The sequence below is a fragment of the Delphinapterus leucas genome, chromosome 8 (genome assembly GCF_059928025.1).
Source record: "Delphinapterus leucas isolate spDelLeu-1000000601 "Yukka" chromosome 8, BTC_Dleu_Yukka2, whole genome shotgun sequence".
In the NCBI taxonomy this organism is placed as follows: Eukaryota; Metazoa; Chordata; class Mammalia; order Artiodactyla; family Monodontidae; genus Delphinapterus; species Delphinapterus leucas.
The window spans coordinates 115,639,710-115,662,992 of record NC_143136.1 but is presented as its reverse complement, the minus strand read 5'-3'; the positions used below and the strand labels follow the sequence as shown (position 1 = coordinate 115,662,992).

The window sequence follows — 23,283 nt, the reverse complement described above, 5'->3', positions numbered from 1 at the left end:
GCGTGTCCGGAGCCTGTGCTCCGCAACGGGAGAGGCCACGGCAGTGAGAGGCCCGCGTACCGCAAAAAAAAAAATAAATAAATAAATAAAATAAAAATAAAATAATAACGTATATAACATGCGCCTGGCTAGGAGTATGGGTACTGAGGATATAACAGTGAAAATGACAGATAAAAATCCCTGTACCTGTGGATTTTTTTGGTGGGTGGGGGAATATAGATGACAAACAAGCAAGATAAATATAATTCTTGATACAAACAAATGCTATAAGAAAATAAATATGATGTGGTAAAGAATGGCTGAGAGGTAAGGCGTGTTGCAGTAAATAGGGTGATTAAGGAAAACCTCTCTGAAGATGTGACTCTGAGTTAAGAAATGAAGGATGAGGAGACAGCCATGAAACAAGCTTAAGCTTAGGAATCATGCTTGAGATAGGGCACAGCGAGAACAAAGGCCTTGAGATAGGAATGAGCTTCAAATGCTCTAAAAGCAGAAAGAAAGTCAATGTTGCTGGAATGTAGTGGGGGGGGGTTGACATAGAAAATGAGAGTAAGGGATGTAGAAGGGGCTCAGTAAGTGGTTAAAATATAGAAACATGTTAAGGGCTCTACAAATGTCTAGCCCTGCAGTACTATGTAGATTGTGGATGTATTTTCGTTTTCTTTGCTTTCCATTTTTCTTTCCTCCTTTCTGTCTTGGCCTTCCTGCCCAGTGCCTCCCTTAGCTCTGAGAGCGTGGGCTTTCCAGCTTCTCTGATGAGATCTCAGTCAAAGAAGCTATTTACAGCTGCTCCATTCTTGGCTGTGAATGAATACACGGAAAGAGTTGAGTGGTAAGGGAGGTAGAGATTGAAAATCTAGAATTTCTTGCAAAAATCAGCTGGGTACTTTTCTTGCTCCCTGGCTTAAACCTGTACGGTGAAACCCTTTCCAAACACAAACAGCAGGAGACTAAAGGCAGAGGCACAGCAGGCAAACTCAGGGGCAAAACACTTTTCTCCCTCACCAGCATGCCTGAGATGACATGCAGCGGGTCCCCTACCTCTCTCAAGCTTGCGGCGGGCAGGTCTTGTCGTTTGGCATTTCCCGCCTCACTCTGTTGTCTTTCATGGTGAGGACTAAGATGTCTGGTTAGGGGCTGCCTCAGAAAGTGCCAGTGAGAGGCACAAGATACAGAAGTGAGACTGGAAAAGCCAGAAGGGACACCACAAACATTTGGACATGAATTTGGAGGAAGCAGACTTTGTACCATAGGAAAGGAAGTATAGGCAGAAGTACATCTCTAATGAAGAGCATTATCTATGGAAAATTGGGATTATGAATTTTGGGGATTAAAATCATCACCATGATACACTGATGATGATACGATGATCAGCTTCTCTGATACGACAAATGTGAAACTTAGCTTCTTTATATTTCACTTTTCCTTTCTCTACTCTCTCCATTGTTTTATTAATTATATTTAAAATTTTTCTATTGGTTACCTTGACTTTTATATCCATCAATTTAAAATAGTATCTTCTATTCTTTTCTTTCTTTATGCTCCTACTCTTATTCCAGTATTTTTAGGTAATTCAAGATGGTAACATTTTCAGTCTGTCACTGCAGTAAAAAAAAAAAACCCAAAACCCACTTCTGTTTTGTCCATTAGTTGCTTCTAAAAATTAAAATCTGAATATCTGAATCTATGCCATTTTTAGAATGTTCCAAATTTCAAGGACCAATGGATTTTCTCTCCCTTTTTTTTAGATCAGTTGCACAAAACCATGTTACCTTTAGTTTGTGCATGTCTGCATGGAGACTTTTCACCTATTTTCCCTCCATGCAGCTGCCAATTGCTTTTCTCTTCACGTTAAAGAAATAAAGAAACCCTATGTTTTCTTATTTCTAAGATCATCCAACTTCTTAATCAATCGTTTGTTAAAGAAAATTTACATTTTTGTTGAAGACATGCTTCTTGGAGTCCCATAATTTGTACAAATTGCTTTAGGTCTTCTGCAGAATAACTATCATGGAACTATTTTCAAATTATTGAAATTTTGGATCCAACTGTGTGTTGGGTGCTGGTCCTCTTATTTCAAGAATTCTTCTTTTTTCCCCACCCCCCAAAACGCAATTTCAAGTACTTTTTCAGAAAGAATCTGTGGAAGGTAAAATTTCTAAGTCTCCCCGTGTCTGAAAATGTCTTTGTCTTCATGCATGATTGATTGTCTGTATATAGAATTAGGACAAACTTAAAATTTGGCAAATGATGCATATTGTATGAAATCAATATTGTAAGGCCCGCTTTTGTAATCAAAGCTGAGAGATTGCAGAGCACTGTACCAGTAAATATTCTTCCCCTTTCTAATATCATGTATTAACTTGTTTTCATGGAGTGGCTCTTCAGAATTGGCAGGTTCCCACATTCTGTTCAATTTAACCAATACTGGCTTGCTTTTTCTAGTGAAGGATCAGTTTTAAAACATTGTGATACTGATACAGAGAACTTGATACAGTATTTGTATCTTTTAATCAGTGTAGCCTTTGCAGTTATGAGCTTCTACTGCTCAAGAGCTGTGTCAGTACAGTTTGCGTGCCATCTGTCCTCTTGACATTAAGGAGATACGGAATCGAATGTTCCATCGTTGGGGACAGTATCCCTCACTCCTCCCCACCCCTTTACATTTACATCAAGTGTTAGAACAGTGCCCAGGCAGCATAGCCACAAGCTGGGTTTATGTGGGCCTCCAAGTCTAACCGAACTCCAGACTTTGAGAGTCATTTTGGAGGAAGCCTGTGTGCCGTGTTTTAATCTAATAAATTTGATGAGAGCGGAGGGGAAAGAAACTATCATAAAGCAGGTAAACGTAGAAGCTTCTTTTGTATCCCAGGTGGGGCTTCTTCAATGGACCAAGCTGCTGCAACGCAGTATTGATTTGACAGAGCCTCTGCTTCAATGATGTCTGTCTCACAATGGCTCCAGATGATTTCTGTACTGCAAAATAAAGCCAAACTCTGGAAACCAGCTCCCTCTTGTTGGTCTTTTGTGTCCTGACAATTCAGAGCTAGTAAGTATTGTACTGGCCTTGACACAGCTGCTCATTTCCTTCACTAGAGCTGAAAACGGATGCTGGGGAAGAGTGCTGAAGACCCTAGTGGTTGGTGGAGTGCTGCCATCTGGCTTCACTGTGAGTAGGCCCCGAATTACTTCTTGGTACAATATAATTATTAGACTCTCTTAGATATCCTTAGTAGTGGTGTAGAACAAGGATTCGTTCCCATCAGGGAGTAAGTGACATCCGGTGGAATGGGTGCGTTAATATATTTATTTATTTAATAAGTTAATTAATTTTATTTTTGGCTGTGTTGGGTCTTCCTTGCTGTTCACGGGCTTTCTCTCGTTGTGGTGAGTGGGGGCTACTCTTCGTTGTGGTGTCTGGGCTTCTTGTTGCGGAGCATGGACCCTAGGCACGTGGTCTTCAGTAGTTGTGGCACGTGGGCTCAGTAGTTGTGGCACACGGGCTTAGTTGCTCTGTGGCATGTGGGATCTTCCCGGACCAGGGATCGAACCCGTGTCCCCTGCATTGGCAGGTGGATTCTTAACCACTGTGCCACGAGGGAAGTCCCAGTATTTTCATTTAATTCAGATTGTAGACAGACAGTTTTTAGTGGTAACTCCTTTCCCCTTGATTGTTACAAGCCTCACTCTATGTGCTGTCATTTACATCGAGGACATTGTATTCTCTTTTATAGTTGAGTCTGTCATTTATGTCGGAGGAATGAGGACATTGTAACTGTATTCTCTTTTAAAGTTGAGTCTGAAGGACATAGACTAAGGTAGGCAATCTGTTAAAGGATTTAGGGTAATAATAACTTCGATTATCCAAGTGATTACTTTAGCTTTCTCAATCTCATACTGTCCATTTTGGGCCAAAGAATTTTTTGTTGTAGGTGGGCTGTCCCGCACATTGTATGCACCTCCCTGGCGTGACAACCCCAGATCACCCCGGTTGAAAACAACTGCTTCCTTTTCATAAGATTATCTAAAATTCCAGCAGGCCTTTCCCCTCTTTTCCTGCAATATTTCACATTGTGAGCCGTTAACGCAGGTGGAGGCACAAGCTGGGTTAGTAGTACGAAGGAAGTACCAGGATGCCTTCATATTCTGCATTCGGCATATTTATGGGAACAACCAACATTTCTGTGCCAGGCCAACGGGGCACAAAGGTGATGAGGGCAGAGTCTCTGCAGAAGCTCAGTCTGGAGGCGCCTGCTCCTCTGTGGCCTGGCTAAGCCTTCAGTTACAGAACGGGCGGCCTCGTGGGTGCTGGAAGGTCCTTCAGGGGAGGAGCACGGCTGGCAGGTGCGCTGTACTTTCCTTTTCCGTAGTAATTTCAGATTAATTCAGTGTACCGAATACAGTTATGGTCCTATTAGATTCTTATCCCTGGGGTAAAGATCAGCTGAGTGGGTCTCTAAGCAAGAGCTAGGGTAAGAATTAAAACTCAGTCATTCTTCCTCCTCCTAAGAACATACCGAGGGGAAAGGAACACTTTCGGTTCTGTAGGGGGAGTTTAAAAGCAGATAAATGGCTTTTGAGGGAAGTTCCTGTGCAGGCTGACATGACCCCCTGGAAGGGCCAACTGGAGAGTTGTGAGGTGTCCTCTTGCTGGAGCCTGCTGCTCGGCACCGCACGAGGGAGGGGAAAGCACCGGGCAGGCCTGCGGGGATGAGGCTTGACAGATGGCGGCCAAAGTGAGGTAAGTGGTAGGATTCTTTTGGAAGCTACTTATTCTGCTAAATGGCCTAAAAAATTTAAAGTGCTGTAAAACATTCTCTTACAAATTTAATATTTGCTATAAAATCATTGCAGAAGCAGTTGAATGATTTTTAGTTGTCTTTATTAAAATGAAACAAATTAGGTACAAAAACCTTTGTTCCAAATAGATACTATGTATCTTACCAATGTTTTTGCTTGGTTTTGAGTTTTAAAGATTGGTGTAGAAATTATTTCTAATATAAATAAATGATTATTTCTTCCTCAGAGGGTTGATTTTTGTAGTACGCTGTTTACAAAAACTGAGTAAGTGAAAATGACAGTTTATAAATTTGTACCATTTAGGAAAAAAATGTTTATGTAGTGTAGCATGAATAACAGCAGATAAAACCATTGAAGATGTTAGTTTTTACACAGGTGGTAAAACCTTTAAAACAGACTCCAACATGCATTACATGTGCATTTCTGACCTTAACGTGCAAAAACAAAGCTACTGGTTAAAATAGACTTATTTTTGCTACAACTGAGCACACTTGTAAAATCCTTATTTTTATCATTAATTTCAATGAATAGCTTTGAAGCTATTCTGCTTAAAATGAGAATAATTTAAAACAATAATATTGAACACTGTAACCCAAAACTAATGGAAAACTACAGTGCTGCTGTGAACAAAGCCAGACAACAAAGTCAGACATTCTGGCAATGTGTAAAACACGAAGAAAAATGTTCCCCCAAGTTGTAGAACACTGAGGTACACAGAACAGTCTTCTCATATAAATCAAAGGTTTTCAAAGAAAAGGGAAAATACTCATTTGTTGTTGGCATCACCGATGTCTAGGTAAGCTGTAGTTAAATCACCCGGACAAATACAAAATTGATAATTCCGTCTTTAAAATAAAATAACCAAGAACTATTCCATAAATAGGATGCTACCTACTGGGGAAAATGGCTATGCATGTAGGCTACATTGTCTTCCGTCCTGGCAGCAGATGGACTGCAGGTGAAAACACTCATAGAATGGAGGTTAGTTATTTCATTAGTGATACTTGAGAAAGTCCCATTTATGCCAAACCAGCAGCGCCCCTAAATAAACAAAACTTTCACAAGAAAATTCCTAAGTCACTTCCTCCATGTGGCCTTCCTCCGATCAACCCCAAAGATCTGTGAGACCTCCTTTATTCTGTATCCCATCATCATCTAAATCCCAAAATTTAATTAAGGATTTTCCAGACTTCTTCTTTAGAATCTTTTCTGAAACAAATGGATTTGTGAGGATCTGGAAGTCATATATAAGCTTTCCTACAGTTATAGACTTTAAATGAAGTTTGGCTTCTATATTATATTGACACCTGTGAATCTGTTGCTTAATATCAATAAAAGCTCCCCAGACTCTCTGAGTGTGATGCTTTTCTTTCCAAAGGCACAGACCTAGGCTTCCTGGTGTCATCCTTCTGTATATAGCTGTGCTCAGGTCAGCGGTGATGGTCAGCAGCCTGCCCGGGGTGAGAGTCTCCCTAAAAGGGACCCCAGAAATTGATCTACCTTTCAAGAGGCTCCATCAGCATCCAGAAACACTGTACCCTATCTCGAAAGGCATCGGTCCTGCTGCTCTGCAAATCAATGTTCTCCAGGCCTCATTTTGGCAGTGTGGGCCCTGGAAGTCTTTCTGTGCTGTACTTCTGTAGCCTTCCTTCTTGTGCACCCGCACTGCAACCTCTGCAACTTCCCCTTACTTGGCGCTGGGATTTCAGGACCTAGGAATTTTCCACGATGTCCTTCTACATGCTTTTCATCGGCAGGCCTGGGCTGGCATGTCACACAAGGCTAGCTCCTTCGGCCAACCCCCTCTGCTTAGTCAGTGGCAGCTCCGCAAATGCTGGAGGGATGACTCAATGCACGGGAGTGTGTCCTAAATACTGCATTTGAAAGTGATAGTTTTCCTGAGCTTCTCATGACAATGACTAACCTCTCTGAATGTTTCTTTATGCCTGTGAATAGCTTATCGAAACGGATTAAGCATCCTTTTATGCATGTTCTTAGTAATACTGGCAATATAGTTCTTTTTGTTTGTTATGGAAATAACCCAAATTGGGAAAGGTAGCTTTAAAACTCCCCCGCTAACCAAAGCATGATCAATTGGGGAAAAAATTTTGAATTCTTTTCTTTTTCTTGTGAGAGGCATGGGAAATAATAGGAAAGGGAAAGTGGGGAGCACCACTCATCAAAAAAATATTTTAAGAAATGTGCTGGCTTCTATTTCAGGAAGGTTTACATCAACACTGTTAACAGACAAATGAAGGAAAAGGAAATGTGGATCATTGGTATTGGTACTTTTCAGAAAGGCTGATTGATAATATTTTCTTGTATTTGAGATAATCAAGGACAGAAAGCAATGTCACAGGATGTGAATTACTCCTCGTGACGGTGAGGAAGGTGCCTATTTTCTGTCTGTTGTACAGTATGTCTGGGAAGTCCCTCCCACACTGAGTCCTTGGTCTTTCTTCCTCTGACCCTTTCACATGACTTTGACTCCTTATTGGCAGGGCCTTTTCCTAAGATTCTTTTGCTGATAATCCAGTCATGCTGTTCTCACACAAAGGCGAGTACTAGAAATAGGCATGTCAGGCTATGACACAGCCTTCCTCCTCCTTTGAAGGGGTAATGACCTTATTCAAGATGCTTTTATTAGGTCTCCTCTGCAAGTTACCGGAGAAAAGTCATTGCATTTCATTCACACAACCATGCTGCCACTGCCAGTCTGGGTGGTTCTTCCAAGTCTCGGTCAACCCCCGTTTTACATGGCTGAGGCGAGGTAAGAAGTTGGACAATGAATTGTAATAACCTGGCTGATTTCTTACTTTGATTTAAAAAAAAAACAAAACTAATCATTATTATTTTTTTCTGCCTGTAAAAGTAGTCATTCCGACTGTAGAAAATACAGGGAAAACATAAAGAATAAAATTAAAATCCCACAAAATATCATCGTTATTAAATTTTGGTATTTTTCCTTCTATATCTGAGTTAAGTTATCTTGTCCCACTGGATGGGTGGGACCAACAAAAGAATTTTCTTTTTCTGTTATGGCCAAATCTACTGTTTCAACCTGGGAGGATCTGTCAGTTTTCTCATAGTGTGCATCACAGAGTTTAAAACTACTTGGAAATACAGCCCAAGCTGGCTGTGCTTCTTCACCTGGTACCTGGCAGTCAGGACTAGAAGCTGGTGACACTTCTTTAATTAAAGAACTGAAGGAGGGGAAAAACAAAAACAAAAACAAACAAAAAACAAACAAACAAAAAAAAACAACTGAAGGAGAAGTCTGAACCAACTTGAACTTCCTCTGCAACCTCAAGGGCACAGGTTTCTTTCGAAAGTATGAAAGCCACTGTCTGTAAGTTATCACCTTTTCTCTCACTTTCTCGTGGTTTCATTGACGTGTGATCAGCAGAGTTCACATCAGGCACCTCTTCAGGCTCAATTATTTCTTCCGCTGTCTCCTGAAGCTCTAAGCAGGGTAACGGGGCCTCCTGCTGCTGCTCCATCTCACCAGCGGATGCTTCTTCCCAGGGACTCGTGGGCGGTGATATGGTGAGAGTGAGGTCAAGGTCAGAATCCTCCTCTGATAACTCGAGGCTGACTTCCTCTCTATTCACAGATAGGCTGGTTTGTTTGGTAAATGCAGAATTAAATGTTTCAAAACTCATGTGTTCACTGTTTAGACCACTCTTGTCATTCTTTAGTTCTGAAGAGCCATCCGAAGCATTCCTCACTGATGGGATGCAGTCAAGTGAATCTTTTTCTTCCAAGGGATCAGAAGCTGACGATGAGACTACTTCTTCAAGCTGGGACGACTCTACAGTGTCTTCCGAAGAGATGCTGGAGAGACTCTGGCTCGACAGAAAACATTCTTGAGAGAGCTTCATTTCTTCTCTGGGTAACAAATAACTAGAACTTTTAACTAGTGATAATGCCTCTGTTACAAGGCAATTATCAGACGGCGATGGTGAGCCTGCAGCAGCCTGCCCTTTCTGTAATGAACACATTTCTTTAGCAAGTATCTCTCTACTCACTGAGAAGGCACAAAGGTACTTAGCGCCTTGTTGTCCTGACATTGCCAGAGAGGGAACGTCCCTAAGACCCTGTGTCTTTTCAAATGCGGACACAGGATGTCTAAGGCTTGTAGCAGGTGATACTTGTTTAATCAACTCCACATTAAAGGGTGTAGGTTTATCAGCTCTGTTTACAACTTCTGTCTGTATCGGTGCATAGGCATTTTTTTCAAAACTGAATGTAACTCGTTCCAGATTAATCACTACATACTCCGTATCATCCTCCCCTTCCAAGGATGACTGACATTCTTTGATTATAAGGCTGCTATGCTGGATAAAGCCCTGCAAAGCACCTGTTTTTGTTTGCATTTTTGCATGAAAAACATCAACTTTGCTTTCAAGGGTGCTGTACACAGACTTTTGAAAAATCATTGACGGATTGCTGATCCCATCGTAAGTCCTGGCGAATGTGGACTGTGTGACAGTATCATTATAAGATGTCACCTGTGTGCCATCAAGTGGCTCAAAGGTTTTATCTTCAGCAGGAATAGAAGATCCATTAGTTTGGGTACTTCCAATGCTAGAAAGCACCAGATTAGAGGTCTCTAGTTTATCTGATGACTCTTGTTCGGCTTTCCCCCCAATTATCTGAAATGATAAAAGCAAAAGAAATAAATTAATTTAAAAAATCAGGGGCCAAATAGATCTTTTTTTCAAGCATTTACATATGTGAAGAACAGAACAGACAAAGATCAATTTTAGTTTGCTCTGTTCTTTTGAATCTTCATAGGGTAGAGATCAAGCAAATCCCTCTCTTCTTAGGCTTAAAATACCCCCCAAATAGGAATTTGTTTTATCTAAATACACACACACGAGAACTCCAAAACTTTCTTAGTTGCACAGCCTTGTGTTTTTTTTTTTTTTTTAATGGACTTTTGGGAAGAAAAGTGGCTAGACCACTGGCAATTTAAAGACTTGAAAATGCAGACTGTTTGCTAAATAGCATCACTTAATTCAGAAATGCAGCAGTAGAGGAAAAAGTGCTCAATTAATTTAAATTATTTTTAGTAAGATTAAAAGATAATCTTTAAAGCAAAGAATAACTTATTTTAAACACCAGCTTTCAATTAGACTATAAATGCACTGTCATCTGGAATGTTCCCATGAGGAAACACTAATTATTATCTCTTGTACTCAGAATACACTGATAAGCAGCTTTCCCAAGGTATCAATCTCTATCCTGTTAAATAAAAGTCCCTTACCCCTTAGCTGTCTTCTTAGCTTATAACTGGACATAATCTCTCTCTCAGTTTAATACCTCCCTATTCAACAAAGCAGCAGAAAACACAGCGCAGCTTGCATTAATAAACTCAACTAAAAGGACTGATTTAAACAGTACCAGAAAGGATTTAGCATAAACAGTAACAGAAATACCTCTGGACAATTTTGATAACCTCATAAAAAGGCTGTTTCTTTTCTTCCTTTTTTTAAAGGCTGAAGAATGGTCTTGTTCAGAATATGGTAAAGTGGATTGACCATACAGTTGACCTACACCTGTAGCTCTGGAACACTACGGCCACAGATTTCCTGCCAGATTTTGAAGCAGTCGTGTTGTAAGTCAGGACCTGTGTTTCAAATCTCTTGTTAAAAACATTTCTGCCTTAGTCAAAGAAAGACACTGACCTGAGCAATTGGCAGGGAGGAGCTGAGACTTGGTTTTAAGGGGACACGACTGGCCAGATACAAAGCGTAGAAAACTCTTGATGGCACACTCATTCTGAGAACAGTTCTATGACCCTCCCAATCGTACTGTGGCTGATAATGTTGGGCCATAGTCGTGAATCTCACCATGCCTGTGCTCTTAGTGAAATGAAAACTTTGATAATCCTAGTTTGCCCTAGAATAGGGAGTGGTACAGGATGTGTGTGCACCTTTAAAGTATGCGTACAGTATTCAAGGAGATGACGGAAACATATTTCTAAGTATATGCTATAGAAAGTGTTAGGAATCGTTAATTTTAACATTCTACTTTCTACTTAATACTCTTTCATGTTTGCAAGAAAATCATTCCTAATTGGACATTACTAAAGTAAGTTAATATATATTACCACGACCGAAAATACTTTATAAGAAACTAGTGTGTGTATAAATATATATGTAATAATTAAAATCTGCCTGACTAAACATAAATACTTTCTTATTCTAAGGTAGTGATTTTATGTATCTCTTTGAGAATAAGATGAAATTTATGAACCCCATCCTCAGAAAAAGAACGCATACACACGTAACATATATTTTATGTGTACACATATAAACACACACATATGTGCATATATATACATAAATACATCCACAGAATTAGACACTGAGAAACAGCTAGAGTGTCCAGATCTGAGTCTTGGCCGGACAATTTACTATGTGCCTCCAGGCCATTCTGTACTTCTCCATCCTCAGTCTTCTCACCTATAAGATGGGTGGCACGGTCCTTACCTCACCCGGCCGTGTGAGAATTAACTGAGCTAATGCGAGTGAAGGGCTCAGACCAGTCTCTGGCCCACAGCGTTCCACCAGTCTTCATTCTGATGAAGATGAGCATCTGCAGACACTCACAGACCCTCTGAGGCTCACCCCTGGACCTGCAAATCCCCACGGAAGCCCAGGTACAGAAACTCAATGTTAACACAGGCACTGAAGGTGCCCAAACCCATGTAAAATTATTCTGTAATAAATCTGCTCTGAAAGCTTAAAAAGGCAGGTATTTTGTCAATCCATTTACTTAGAATCTTGATACAACTTTTTAATTTGCTCCAATTAAAATTCGATTATCAGGCTTCCCTGGTGGCGCAGTGGTTAAGAGCCTGCCTGCCGATGCAGGGAATACAGGTTCGTGCCCCAGTACGGGAAGATCCCACATGCCACGGAGCGGCTGGGCCCGTGAGCCGTGGCCGCTGAACCCGCGCATCTGGAGCCTGTGCTCCGCAAAGAAGAGGCCACAACAGTGAGAGGCCCGCGTACCGCAAAAAAAAAAAAAAAAAAAAAAAAAATTCGATTATCCGTCCTATCAGTTGAGAACAGTGAAATGAAACAAAGTGTATTTTTCATATTTACAAACAGTTATCTGCAGACTATGAGAGGTCTGGCATTTTATTTACTGTCTCAGGATTTGTTTTCTGTTTTGGTGGTACGCGGGCCTGTCACTGTTGTGGCCTCTCCCGTTGCGGAGCACAGGCTCCGGACGCGCAGCCTCAGCGGCCACGGCTCACGGGCCCAGCCGCTCCGCGGCATGTGGGATCTTCCCGGACCGGGGCACGAACCCGTGTCCCCTGCATCGGCAGGCGGACTCTCAACCACTGCGCCACCAGGGAAGCCCTCAGGATTTGTTTTTAAAAATATTTTTTAATATATTCAATTTTAGTTTCCTTTAAGGTTTATCAAAGATTTTTTATATTTATTATTACTGCATTTGATCCATAAACACTATTATAGGTAAACAGAATAAGTATTATTCACCTCTTTTAAAAGATAATAAGCTCAGAGAACAAGTAATTTGCCCCAAATCATACAACTGAAAAGCTACATAATTATGGTTGGCTCCCAGATCATCTGAGGCCTACGATTTTTTTCCTCCTTTTGTTTCTTCAATCAGGATGGTAGATAAGCTCCACCTGCAGACAATCCAGACTTTGTAAACTAAGTTTCTGGCATTCTAATCCTTTACATAGCTAGAGAATCCACTTTCCTAAAAGAAACCAATGCCTTGTTATGAATGTGATTTTACGTACAAAAAATATTTCTTCAAAAATAACACCAGCATTTACAGTATTCAGCTTGACCTACCTCATTATTACAGGAATAGATGAAATTCTGGCTTTCTGGGGTCTCTGGATGACCTGCTGTTGCAAACATTTCTTTCTGTTCATTCTGCACCCAAAGCTCCAAGCCTCTCACAGGCGGTGGTTTCATGAAAGGAAGCAGGGGGTCAGTGATTGGGAAGGACACTTTGGCAGTAGGACCTCTGGGAGCCTCATTAGTCTCCAACAGAGGGTCTACGGAGCACCTTTCCACACCGGAGGACTCTTCAATTTCACTGAATTCAAACGATTCTAACGTGCTATTTATGCACACGTATTTTGCTGGGTTGCTGTGTTCTACTACTTTTCGGGATGATTGTATGACTTTGTTTTGATTGCTATAAAACAGAGCTACCCACATATGAAGTAAAAGCTTCACTTCTTCCATGGTATCTGGTAAATCAGTATTCCAAGGCCTGAGATTTTAAAGAAAGAAGAAACCAAAATCATTGAAAATGACTATTTTAGTTGATTATCTTATAAGTAAGTGCCTTAATTATTAACCTTAGTTTTTGTGTTCATTTTTATTTTAAAAATTACATGAACATGAAACAATGAGTAAAATAAAAATGAAGTTGATATAACAAATAATTACAGTGAATCTGCTTGGTATTATTCCCAAGTTACTGGATTTTACACACTTCCTTCTCCCTCCCCAGAGTTTAGCACAAGTATCCCTTCTCGCTACATTTATCTCAACAGAAAAGTTCATCCACTTTCATCCAGGGTCACTCCCACTCACCCGTGTAGTGCTCTGACTACAGTCTTCTCCAGGGGGTTGTTGGTATACTTACTTGCCGTCTAAGCTGAACACGTAATCTGCTTCCCATACGAAAGTGACCTTAAAGGAGCCGTCACAGCTGAATACGGCACGAGAGCGGCAGAAGTCCTGCAGGCTGGAGGGCAGCACCCCGCTCCTGCGCCTGAGCGCTGGGGCCTCGGAAAGCTGCTGCAGTGGGGAGGTGACCTGCTGATGCCGAAATGGCATCACTTTCCCCACTGGGGTTCCCGCTTCAGGGCCTTTTGTGCCATTCTTGGCAAACGCAGGGCCTGGGGCCCCTCTCTGCTGTAGATGCTTCTTTGAATGTTCTGCAAGGAGCAGGGCATAGGAATGCTCCACAGCAACGACAGAGCTTTGGCTTGCGTCGGAACTTTCTAGGGTTTCCTCGGGCAGTGCTGACTGGGCTTCTGCAGGGGCCTGAATGCCAGCAACCAAGCTTTCTTCCTCCTGGCTGACCGTGGGGTCTGATGTCAGATTACTCTTATCAGAGGAGGGCTTGGATAACGGTCCACCTTTTTGACTTTTAACTCCTCTATGATATTCATGGTCTGACGTACCACGCAAAGAATGTTCTTTAGAAAGCAAAACATCGTTCTGTGGCAATTCAGAGGAGCAGGGCAAGTTTCTGGGCTCAGAGGATGGTGTGGTAGAGGTAGCAGCGCTTAATGCAAGATCAGCCAACATATTTAGGGCCTGGGAGTCACAGTTGACAATGGAGTTTTCAGGTGGGTCTTCTGGAGCCACTGTGATATTTTCTGGTTGAGCTCTACTTATGCTAATAACATCTTCTCGACCATCTGAAATTTCTGATTGAAGCTGTGAAGAAGTTTCTCCTTTGGCTTCAGCATAAAAGAAAAAAAGACACATAACACTTGATTTCCATAGAATTAATTCTTTGTCATATTCCTATGGTTCAGTGAAAATCAACAGTTAAGTCAACATATTCAAGAAAAACCTCTTGATATGTTGCATAAATTGTATGTTAAATTTTTATTACCAGAGTGAGGTCTTGTCCAACTTCCTGATGTATTATAATGTATTTACCGAGGAACAAGTCTTAAGGAATGTGCATATTAATTTAAAAAGAAATCACCCTTCAAAACTGCATGTACTCAGGCTTCCCTGGTGGCGCAGTGGTTAAGGGTCTGCCTGCCGATGCAGGGCATACGGGTTCGTGCCCCGGTCCAGGAAGATCCCACATGCCACGGAGCGGCTGGGCCCGTGAGCCGTGGCCACTGAGCCTGCGCGTCCGGAGCCTGTGCTCCGCAACGGAAGAGGCCACAACAGTGAGAGGCCCGCGTACCGCAAAAAAACAAAAACAAACAAACAAAAAAAACCTGCATGTACTGACCTACACACAAGGCATACTGCTCAGCTAAAGAAATATACAAAGAGAAAAAAACAAAAACAAGAAAACAAGACTCCTGCCCTCAGAGAGCTTACAATCTAGTGAGAATCTAAGAATTTCTAAGTTTAAAGTGTATATTATAGAAGGTTAATGTACTTTCTTAGAAATCATTTCTCTTGGCAAGTTATTAGAGAAACCACCTAAGTTCAAAATAGAGATGATTTTTAACCGTACTGATGTTTAATTATAATACGTTACGATACAAATAAAAAATGAGAAAAGTAAGAATATTCAGAATCGCCAATTAATTTCAAGTTTTAAAACTTCAGTTTCTGCATTAAAAACATTTCCTCTCTATTCTATCTGCAAAAAAGCAAATCTCCTCATCTACTGATAATTCTCCTTACAGCAGGTACTCAAATCTACCCACTGGCATTCGGTCAGAAAACTAACATTCTCAGGTGGTTTACTTGCCTTCTCAGGACTTTGATTCAGCCTTTTAAAATGTGATTATCATGAAGGACAAAGTTCTCAACAATACTGGGCAGTGAGTCCCTGTAGCAGGTGGCTGGATGGACAGAAAAGCCAACTGTGCTCCTCTTTATAATTAGCAGTAGCAGGTCTGAAATAAATTACTAACCTGTCTGCAAAGCCCAATGACAGTACATTTACAGAGAAAACTCTGGCCTATGAGGTCATCAAACAGAATGACAAGAGCGTGTGTATGGTGAGGAGGGTAAAATTAATCAACCACTGCCCAGTTTTTATTTAAAATATCAAAGCCCAACGGGGTGAGGTACGAGAAAGTGGCCCAAAGAGGGCTGTCTCGTGAACCCTCCGGGTGTACTGGAAACACATTCATTTTAGGATCTGATGTGTTTACTGACACTAAGTTCATTCTATCCTTAAATACTATGGTTCTTACACTGAGTATCACTATGAGGAAGGTCGAATATAGAGAACACTGTATTGAGTCAAGAAAAAGGGTTCATTTTCATATGTGTCATTTCAGGTAAATCATTTAATAACTGACTTGTTAGAGGTTTTCAATTAATTAAAAATACAATACTGATCATCTATCTCTTTTAAGAAATATAGATAAAATGATGCCAAATAAATTATAAAAAATTAAAGAGTTCAGTAAATAAAAACTATATTGAAAACTTTAAAAAGGACAGAAAACCATTAGTTTCAGTAACAAAATGATTGAGCCTTCTTAAACTCTGATATTTCAAGTAAAAGAAATGAAGTGGATTAGCATGGGTGATTAAGAAATAAAAGAAAAAATTAACACATTATTTAAAAGGTGGTAATCTTAAAATTTTAACTTGGAATGTGGCTGCACGATATATACAGACACTTGCAATACAAATCGCCCTATTTCTGAATACCCATTCTGGAAACTTTTCATTTTCTGGGCTCACTTTTCTGCCAATGCCCAGTTGCACACCTCCTCCCACTAATCGATTAGCCTACAAGTATATAGAAGCCAATTCAGCACAAGGAATTCTAATGACAAGGCTGGGAATACAATGCATTATGTATGTATCTATACTCATCCTGTTTACAAACTAATTGGAAAGACAGGACCAAGACACACCAGATGATTGGAAAATAGTATGAATTAACTCTTTAACGTTCTCAAAAACCCAAAAAAGAAATGGAAAAAAAAGGAGAAATGAGTGCAGATCAGAGCATCAGGAAATGACTCCGGGTGGACTTAGCTGAGCAGAGGGGACTGCACAGGAGTGACAACAGGCGTGGTTCGTGTGGGTGGCACCATGTGCCTGGCAGGGAAGGCACGCATTGGGAAACGGCAGGAGAGAAATGTGCACCCGTGGGTAAGACCACCTCGTAACTGCCTGGGGAGACAAGCAGAGAGTCTGTGTTGGGTTTGACTCTCTACAGGTTGTATGGTGATATGACTGAGGAGCTTTCAGAAAAATCTTCAGCCATAAACAACATTAACGAAACTGAGGAAAGGGACTTCCCTGTGGTCCAGTGGTTAAGACTCTGCGCTTCCAATGCAGGCAGTGTGGGTTCGATCCCTGGTCAGGGAACCGAGATCCCACATGCTGCAAGGTGTGGCCGAAAAAATTTTTTAAAACAATGAGGAAAGAAAAAACCAAGCTCATCCATAATACCATCACCCCAACAAAACAAGAGTCTTTCCCTGAATTCCACTAAATTTGAGGCTTTTAAAAAACCTAAAGGTAGATGAGAGAAAGTAGAATCATGAGATTAGACAGAAAACTGATGGAAATACAGAGATATGAGGAAATGAAGGTTTTTCTAAACAAAAAACACCACCACACATACAACACAGTAGGACTCAATACCGAAGATACTGTAAAATGTATAGATTTTGCAGCTTGGTGGAGCTGCACTCTACTCAGAGAGACGGGTGTGAAGAGGGACATGGAGCTGGGAGAAAAGTGAGGTCCGCGGTGATGAGGGAACGTGCCAGCAACGAGGAGGTTCCAGCAGGTGGAACACGGAACCAGCAGTCAGCTGCTGGCTCACAGAAGGAGACTTGGTTATTCACTTCCGCACAAGTAGAAGTAGAAAAGTAAAACTGCTTTTAAAATTAATTTAATGCCTTTTGAAACCAAATACAGGGGCTTCCCTGGTGGCGCAGTGGTTGAGAGTCCGCCTGCCGATGCAGGGGACACGGGTTCGTGCCCCGGTCCGGGAAGATCCCACATGCCGCGGAGCGGCTGGGCCCGTGAGCCACGGCTGCTGAGCCTGCGCGTCTGGAGCCTGTGCTCCGCAAAGGGAGAGGCCACAGCAGTGAGAGGCCCACGTACCGAAAAAAAACAAGAAAAAATACAAGTGAAATACAGGATTCGAGATTACTGACTGCTTTGAACCATGTCTTTACAGTTCCCTCTGGACAAACTTATAATATCTTCTATAACTGATTATGGTCCAGAAAAATACTGCCAGATGCTACTTGCTTGTGAATTTAGTCATTAAAAAAGGCCATTTATACTTTAACTCTGCTAAACAGTTCATGTTCAGGCTTTCTGCAGAATGAAAAGTAGGGTCTATTTAGTGAAGGTATGAATCTTGGCACTTTCTTATTTATTCACAATGGGAAACCAAGTTACTTGTCCTGTCAGTGTCTGAACTAAAGAAGACCACAAGAACGTGACAGATTTCAACTGATCTTATACTGTTTCAATATACTACTTTATAATCTCGATTAGTCTGTATTACGGTGCTGAAATTTACAGGAAGAGGACTTCTTACCAGGTTGTGGCTGCTTTCTGATTCTGGGATTCTGATTGCCTTTTACTATATTTTCCCTCTGTTTTTGTGGAGAATTCTTCACAGGTGGCTCAGCCCTTGGAACAGTTTTGACTGGAGATGTCTCTCGTTTCCTTGCCCTTTTAGCATTCGTTGACCCTGGAACAGCTTTAGAAATAGGAGCTTCTTGGTTTTTCCAATCCAATTTGGTTGTCTGTACAAACTGTGCAGTCAGCACTTCAGCACCTTATGCAGAAAAGACACCGTTTTCTAAGGGGTAGGGGGCGCACATATTTATCAGCATAGCTTTCCTTTGATTTGTTTTGGGGGGGAAACTTTAATAATGGGGAATAAAATATAAAATTGGGGGTATTTCATTAAAAGATTTTTGAACTTGCTAAGTGTTGGTCTATATCCCTAATTAGGATTAGGAGAAAAATATCAGAGTAATAACTTTATAGAAACAAGGCATGACTTAATTTTTAAAAAAGATTCCATAATCTTTGCTGACTGATGTGGCAGGTAAGGCTGAACATGCTAGTTCACAGCACAGGGTGACGGATAATTCAATTTACACAAAAGCGACACAGCTCCCATAAAGCCATATGGTTAAAACCATGATCACACTGTAGAGAAGAGACTGTAGGTTCACAAAGAGCCATCTTACATATTTTCCTTCACTACACCTAAATATCAAAGCTTTAACACTGCCTGAAAAATCATCTCTTAAGAGAAGACAGAGGAAGGTACATTGAAGAAAGTCCTCTTCTGATTTAACTTCCTATAAATCTATTATAATTGCTCATTTCTCTTACAAAATGCTCAGCTTTACTTCTCGCAGGGAAGGAAGGAAAGAACTAAAGGTGGGGGCACATGAGGAGAAAAAACTATTAACAACCTGCTTGTATCACACGCAGAAAGTGTTTCAATCCTTTAAGAGTTAAAAAAAAATGTTAATAAATGTTCCCTGTGAAAACGTTTTCCCCATTGACTATATAAAATAATCACACGTGTGAATGTTTGCAAATATTTTAAAATCACGTTATATGGAAAATACTATTTCTAATTGATTGAGAACAGAAAACATATTAAACAGTTTCAGAATGTGATGGTTATTAGTGAAATGTAGAAAAGAGACCAGTTTCATTTTATTCTTTTGAAGGTTAGAAAAATAAACGGTTTTTTAAAAAAGCTTTTAGACTCTCTTAATGTTGTACATTTCCCTGGGTCTAATTATTTTCTTCCCTACTAAACTATCAAAGGCAATAAAGCAGCAGTTTTGTTTTTAGAGTAAGACTTCTGATTTTATACTGGTTACAATTTCTAAAATTTTTAGCATAAAAAAAGGCAAAATATAAGTCAAGCAGGAAAACTGTTAAGACTAAATTAAGAAGAGAAAGAAAATAAGATGAGATGATCAAGACTAGGGGAAGCGTAACATCTGCACGGGCGGGAGGGGAACATCTCTCACAACCTAGGTCCTGCGAGGAAAAGGAGAAACACGAAACAGGTGACCCTGCACGGACTGCCCTGCTTATTTGCATCACTCAATGACATGTTTCTCAAGCTGCATGCAATAACCCATGGGTGTATTATAAAATAAACTTAATGGGCTGCAACCAGAATTCTTTGTTAAATGAAACAGAAGATATCAGATTGTATTACACATAGTTAGGGTAAATGCTTCCTGAAATTTCTGTTTCAGTAATGTATGAATTTGTGTGTACTGGACTACAATATACAATGTATTTCTTTTCTATTTTTTTTTGAGCTTTTGTGGTATTATATTTAGTCATCTTGGCTGGTTTAATCACATCGTTGATGTTGTTCATTTTTTGGCCACACTCTGTGGCATGTTGTGTCTTAGTTCCCTGACCAGGGATCAAACCCGTGCCCTGTGCACTGGAAGTGTGGAGTTGTAACCACTGTACTGCCAGGGACATCCCTAAAACATATTTCTTATAGTGGATGAAATTAGCACACTTGAGAAACAGTGACAACATATATGTTGAATTATAGGTAATTTATTTAATACCTTTAAAATGGTTCATATAGAGAGAAACCCAATATGGTTGGCCTGGAATTTGTGAGGAAATGTAGAGTGTGAGTTGCTGCTTCATACTGCCGTTCTTTCTACCACCCTCCTAAACACACACACACACACACACACACACACAATTTCTCAAACTATAATTGGCCAGAAATAACTACTTGTTAAACCACAGGGTAAAATCTTAATTATCTAGGATCCTGGGGATCCACACACCTCCAGTGTTTCTTCTTTAGGCATCAGAATTTTAAAATTCAAAATACTATAGATAGGGTTGGCAAATTTTTTCTGTGAAGGGCCAGACCTCAGTCACAGCCGCCCACCTGTGCCAGCACAGTGAAGTACAGAGACAACAGGTAATGCCTGAGGGACCCTTTGGCCCAAGTCTGCTCACCTCTTCGCTAAGGGGTCATAGAGCATAAGTTCCCTAGTTTTAAACAAAATACACCACACATAATCTGAGATGACTCTAAGCCAAAATTGTGTTATTTGTCGTGCTCTGTTCACTGAAGTGCATTTGACTAACATTAAATGGCTCTGGACGCTGATTCTCCCTCAGTTTTCAGGGGGCAACAAAACCACTTGAGGAACTGTTTCAATATATATGTCTCGAGGCCACTGGACCTTGTTTCAGTAGGTCTGTAGTAGGATCCAGACGACCACTTTTAAAACACACAAAGGATTAGAAATTCTGCCCCAGGATGCTCTAGTTCTGGGAGAGTCCAGGCACTTTCCCCCCTCTTTAAACACGTTCAGGCTATCACTTATCAGTTTTTGCCATCTGTTCTTAGTGTGCCTGATTTTAGCAGATCCTCTTCTTCCACTCGAATTTGTCCGAGGACAGTTCAGAAACTGAATGACCTTATTTCTTAGACAGGTAAGTAAATAACTGAGTGATGATTTGAGCAGTTTTACAAGTGAAATACAAGCTTTTGGTGGGTGGGCTTTTGTCCTATTTCTTGATTTTCATGTTATCTAGATTAGCGCTTCTCCAACTTTAGCATGCACACAGATCACCTGGAGAGAGCTAACGGACACTGTCAAGCTACAGTCCAGGATGGTCACACAGGAACAGGGTTAACACACAACAGTTATTACTAATTGCTCATCTGAAAATCCATACAGACCATGCTTACCGTTTTCTCTTTTCTGACGGAACTTGAGAGTTGTGCGAGAGTCTGGACGCTTCTTTGCTCCACCACGAGTTCTTCTGGGAAAGGGACGGCACAACTTCACCCTTTTACTCTGTACCACGGGCAGCGTGCCTGCTTTTCTCTTACGCTGAACTCTCAGATTTGATGCGGGACTTAATGGGACCAGAGTTCCCTGCCTTGTTTTAAACATCTCTTCAGAATTCTTTTGTGTTTCTGTTTCTTTTCTTACTTCTGCCGCTGAGTTGTGAAATTCAGCATTTGGAGTCATAACTAAAGAAAATCCAGCATCACAAATTCCATCTGAAATACCTTATTTCTTGGACAGGTAAGTAAATAACTGGTGATGATCTGAGCAGTTTTACAAGTGAAATACAAGCTTTTGGTGGGTGGGCTTTTGTCCTATTTCTTGATTTTCATGTTATCTAGATTAGCGCTTCTCCAACTTTAGCATGCACACAGATCGCCTGGAGAGAGCTAACGGACACTGTCAAGCTACAGTCCAGGATGGTCACACAGGAACAGGGTTAACACACAACAGTTATTACTAATTGCTCATCTGAAAATCCATACAGACCATGCTTACCGTTTTCTCTTTTCTGACGGAACTTGAGAGTTGTGCGAGAGTCTGGACGCTTCTTTGCTCCACCACGAATTCTTCTGGGAAAGGGACGGCACAACTTCACCCTTTTACTCTGTACCACGGGCAGCGTGCCTGCTTTTCTCTTACGCTGAACTCTCAGATTTGATGCGGGACTTAATGGGACCAGAGCTCCCTGCCTTGCTTTAAACATCTCTTCAGAATTCTTTTGTGTTTCTGTTTCTTTTCTTACTTCTGCCGCTGAGTTGTGAAATTCAGCACCTGGAGTCATAACTAAAGAAAATCCAGCATCACAAATTCCATCTGAAATACCTTATTTCTTGGACAGGTAAGTAAATAACTGAGTGATGATCTGAGCAGTTTTACAAGTGAAATACAAGCTTTTGGTGGGTGGGCTTTTGTCCTATTTCTTGATTTTCATGTTATCTAGATTAGCGCTTCTCCAACTTTAGCATGCACACAGATCACCTGGAGAGAGCTAACGGACACTGTCAAGCTACAGTCCAGGATGGTCACACAGGAACAGGGTTGACACACAACAGTTATTACTACTTGCTCATCTGAAAATCCATACAGACCATGCTTACCGTTTTCTCTTTTCTGACGGAACTTGAGAGTTGTGCGAGAGTCTGGACGCTTCTTTGCTCCACCACGAGTTCTTCTGGGAAAGGGATGGCACAACTTCACCCTTTTACTCTGTACCACGGGCAGCGTGCCTGCTTTTCTCTTACGCTGAACTCTCAGATTTGATGCGGGACTTAATGGGACCAGAGCTCCCTGCCTTGCTTTAAACATCTCTTCAGAACTCTTTTGTGTTTCTGTTTCTTTTCTTACTTCTGCCGCTGAGTCGTGAAATTCAGCATTTGGAGTCATAACTAAAGAAAATCCAGCGTCACAAATTCCATCTGAAATACACGGAGACTGAGGACAGCCTGCCAATAAGTCTAGTGCAGTAGATACTTCCAAAATGTACCCATTAGGATTTGAAGAATAAGATCTCAACTGAGTTAAAGACTGTAAAGGGCACTTTTCAGCTGGAGGAGTCAAGTCAAAACCACTGGACACTTTGCCAAAGAATGCAGTCTCTTTAATTCCATCCTGAGAAGCAGCAGTCAATGAAGGACTTTTGTCCACCTTGTACAGTTCTTGGAGATTATGCTTTACTAATGTGTTTGGACAGATTCCTTTTTCAGAAAATGATTTCTTTGCTTCCAGCAGGGCACAATTAAGGGCAGGTAAAATAGGTACCACCTTCAATGAGATGTCATCTTCAACTTTCAAGTCTTTCAGCCCTAAAATATATACACATGTATTAAAAACCCAAAGTTCTTGTTTTTTCAAAAACATGCAGGAAAAAACGCTTTAGATTACAAAATTACAGGATGGTTAAATATGATACAGTGTTTCAAATGGTAATCTAAATAGCAATTAATAGAAGACTTATG

At 40.9% G+C, this 23,283-nt stretch overlaps 1 protein-coding gene across 1 annotated transcript; it reads right to left on the bottom strand.

The window, feature by feature from the left end:
* Nucleotides 1-4,865: 4,865 nt before the first annotated feature.
* LOC149748643 (protein TASOR 2-like) lies at nucleotides 4,866-23,200 on the bottom strand. The gene is given in 6 exon segments (XM_089916998.1): nucleotides 4,866-9,455; nucleotides 12,645-13,074; nucleotides 13,401-13,456; nucleotides 13,458-14,278; nucleotides 18,040-18,282; nucleotides 22,426-23,200. Coding segments are annotated over 6 exon segments (3,774 nt in total). The 5' UTR covers nucleotides 23,186-23,200; the 3' UTR covers nucleotides 4,866-7,991.
* Nucleotides 23,201-23,283: the final 83 nt, after the last annotated feature.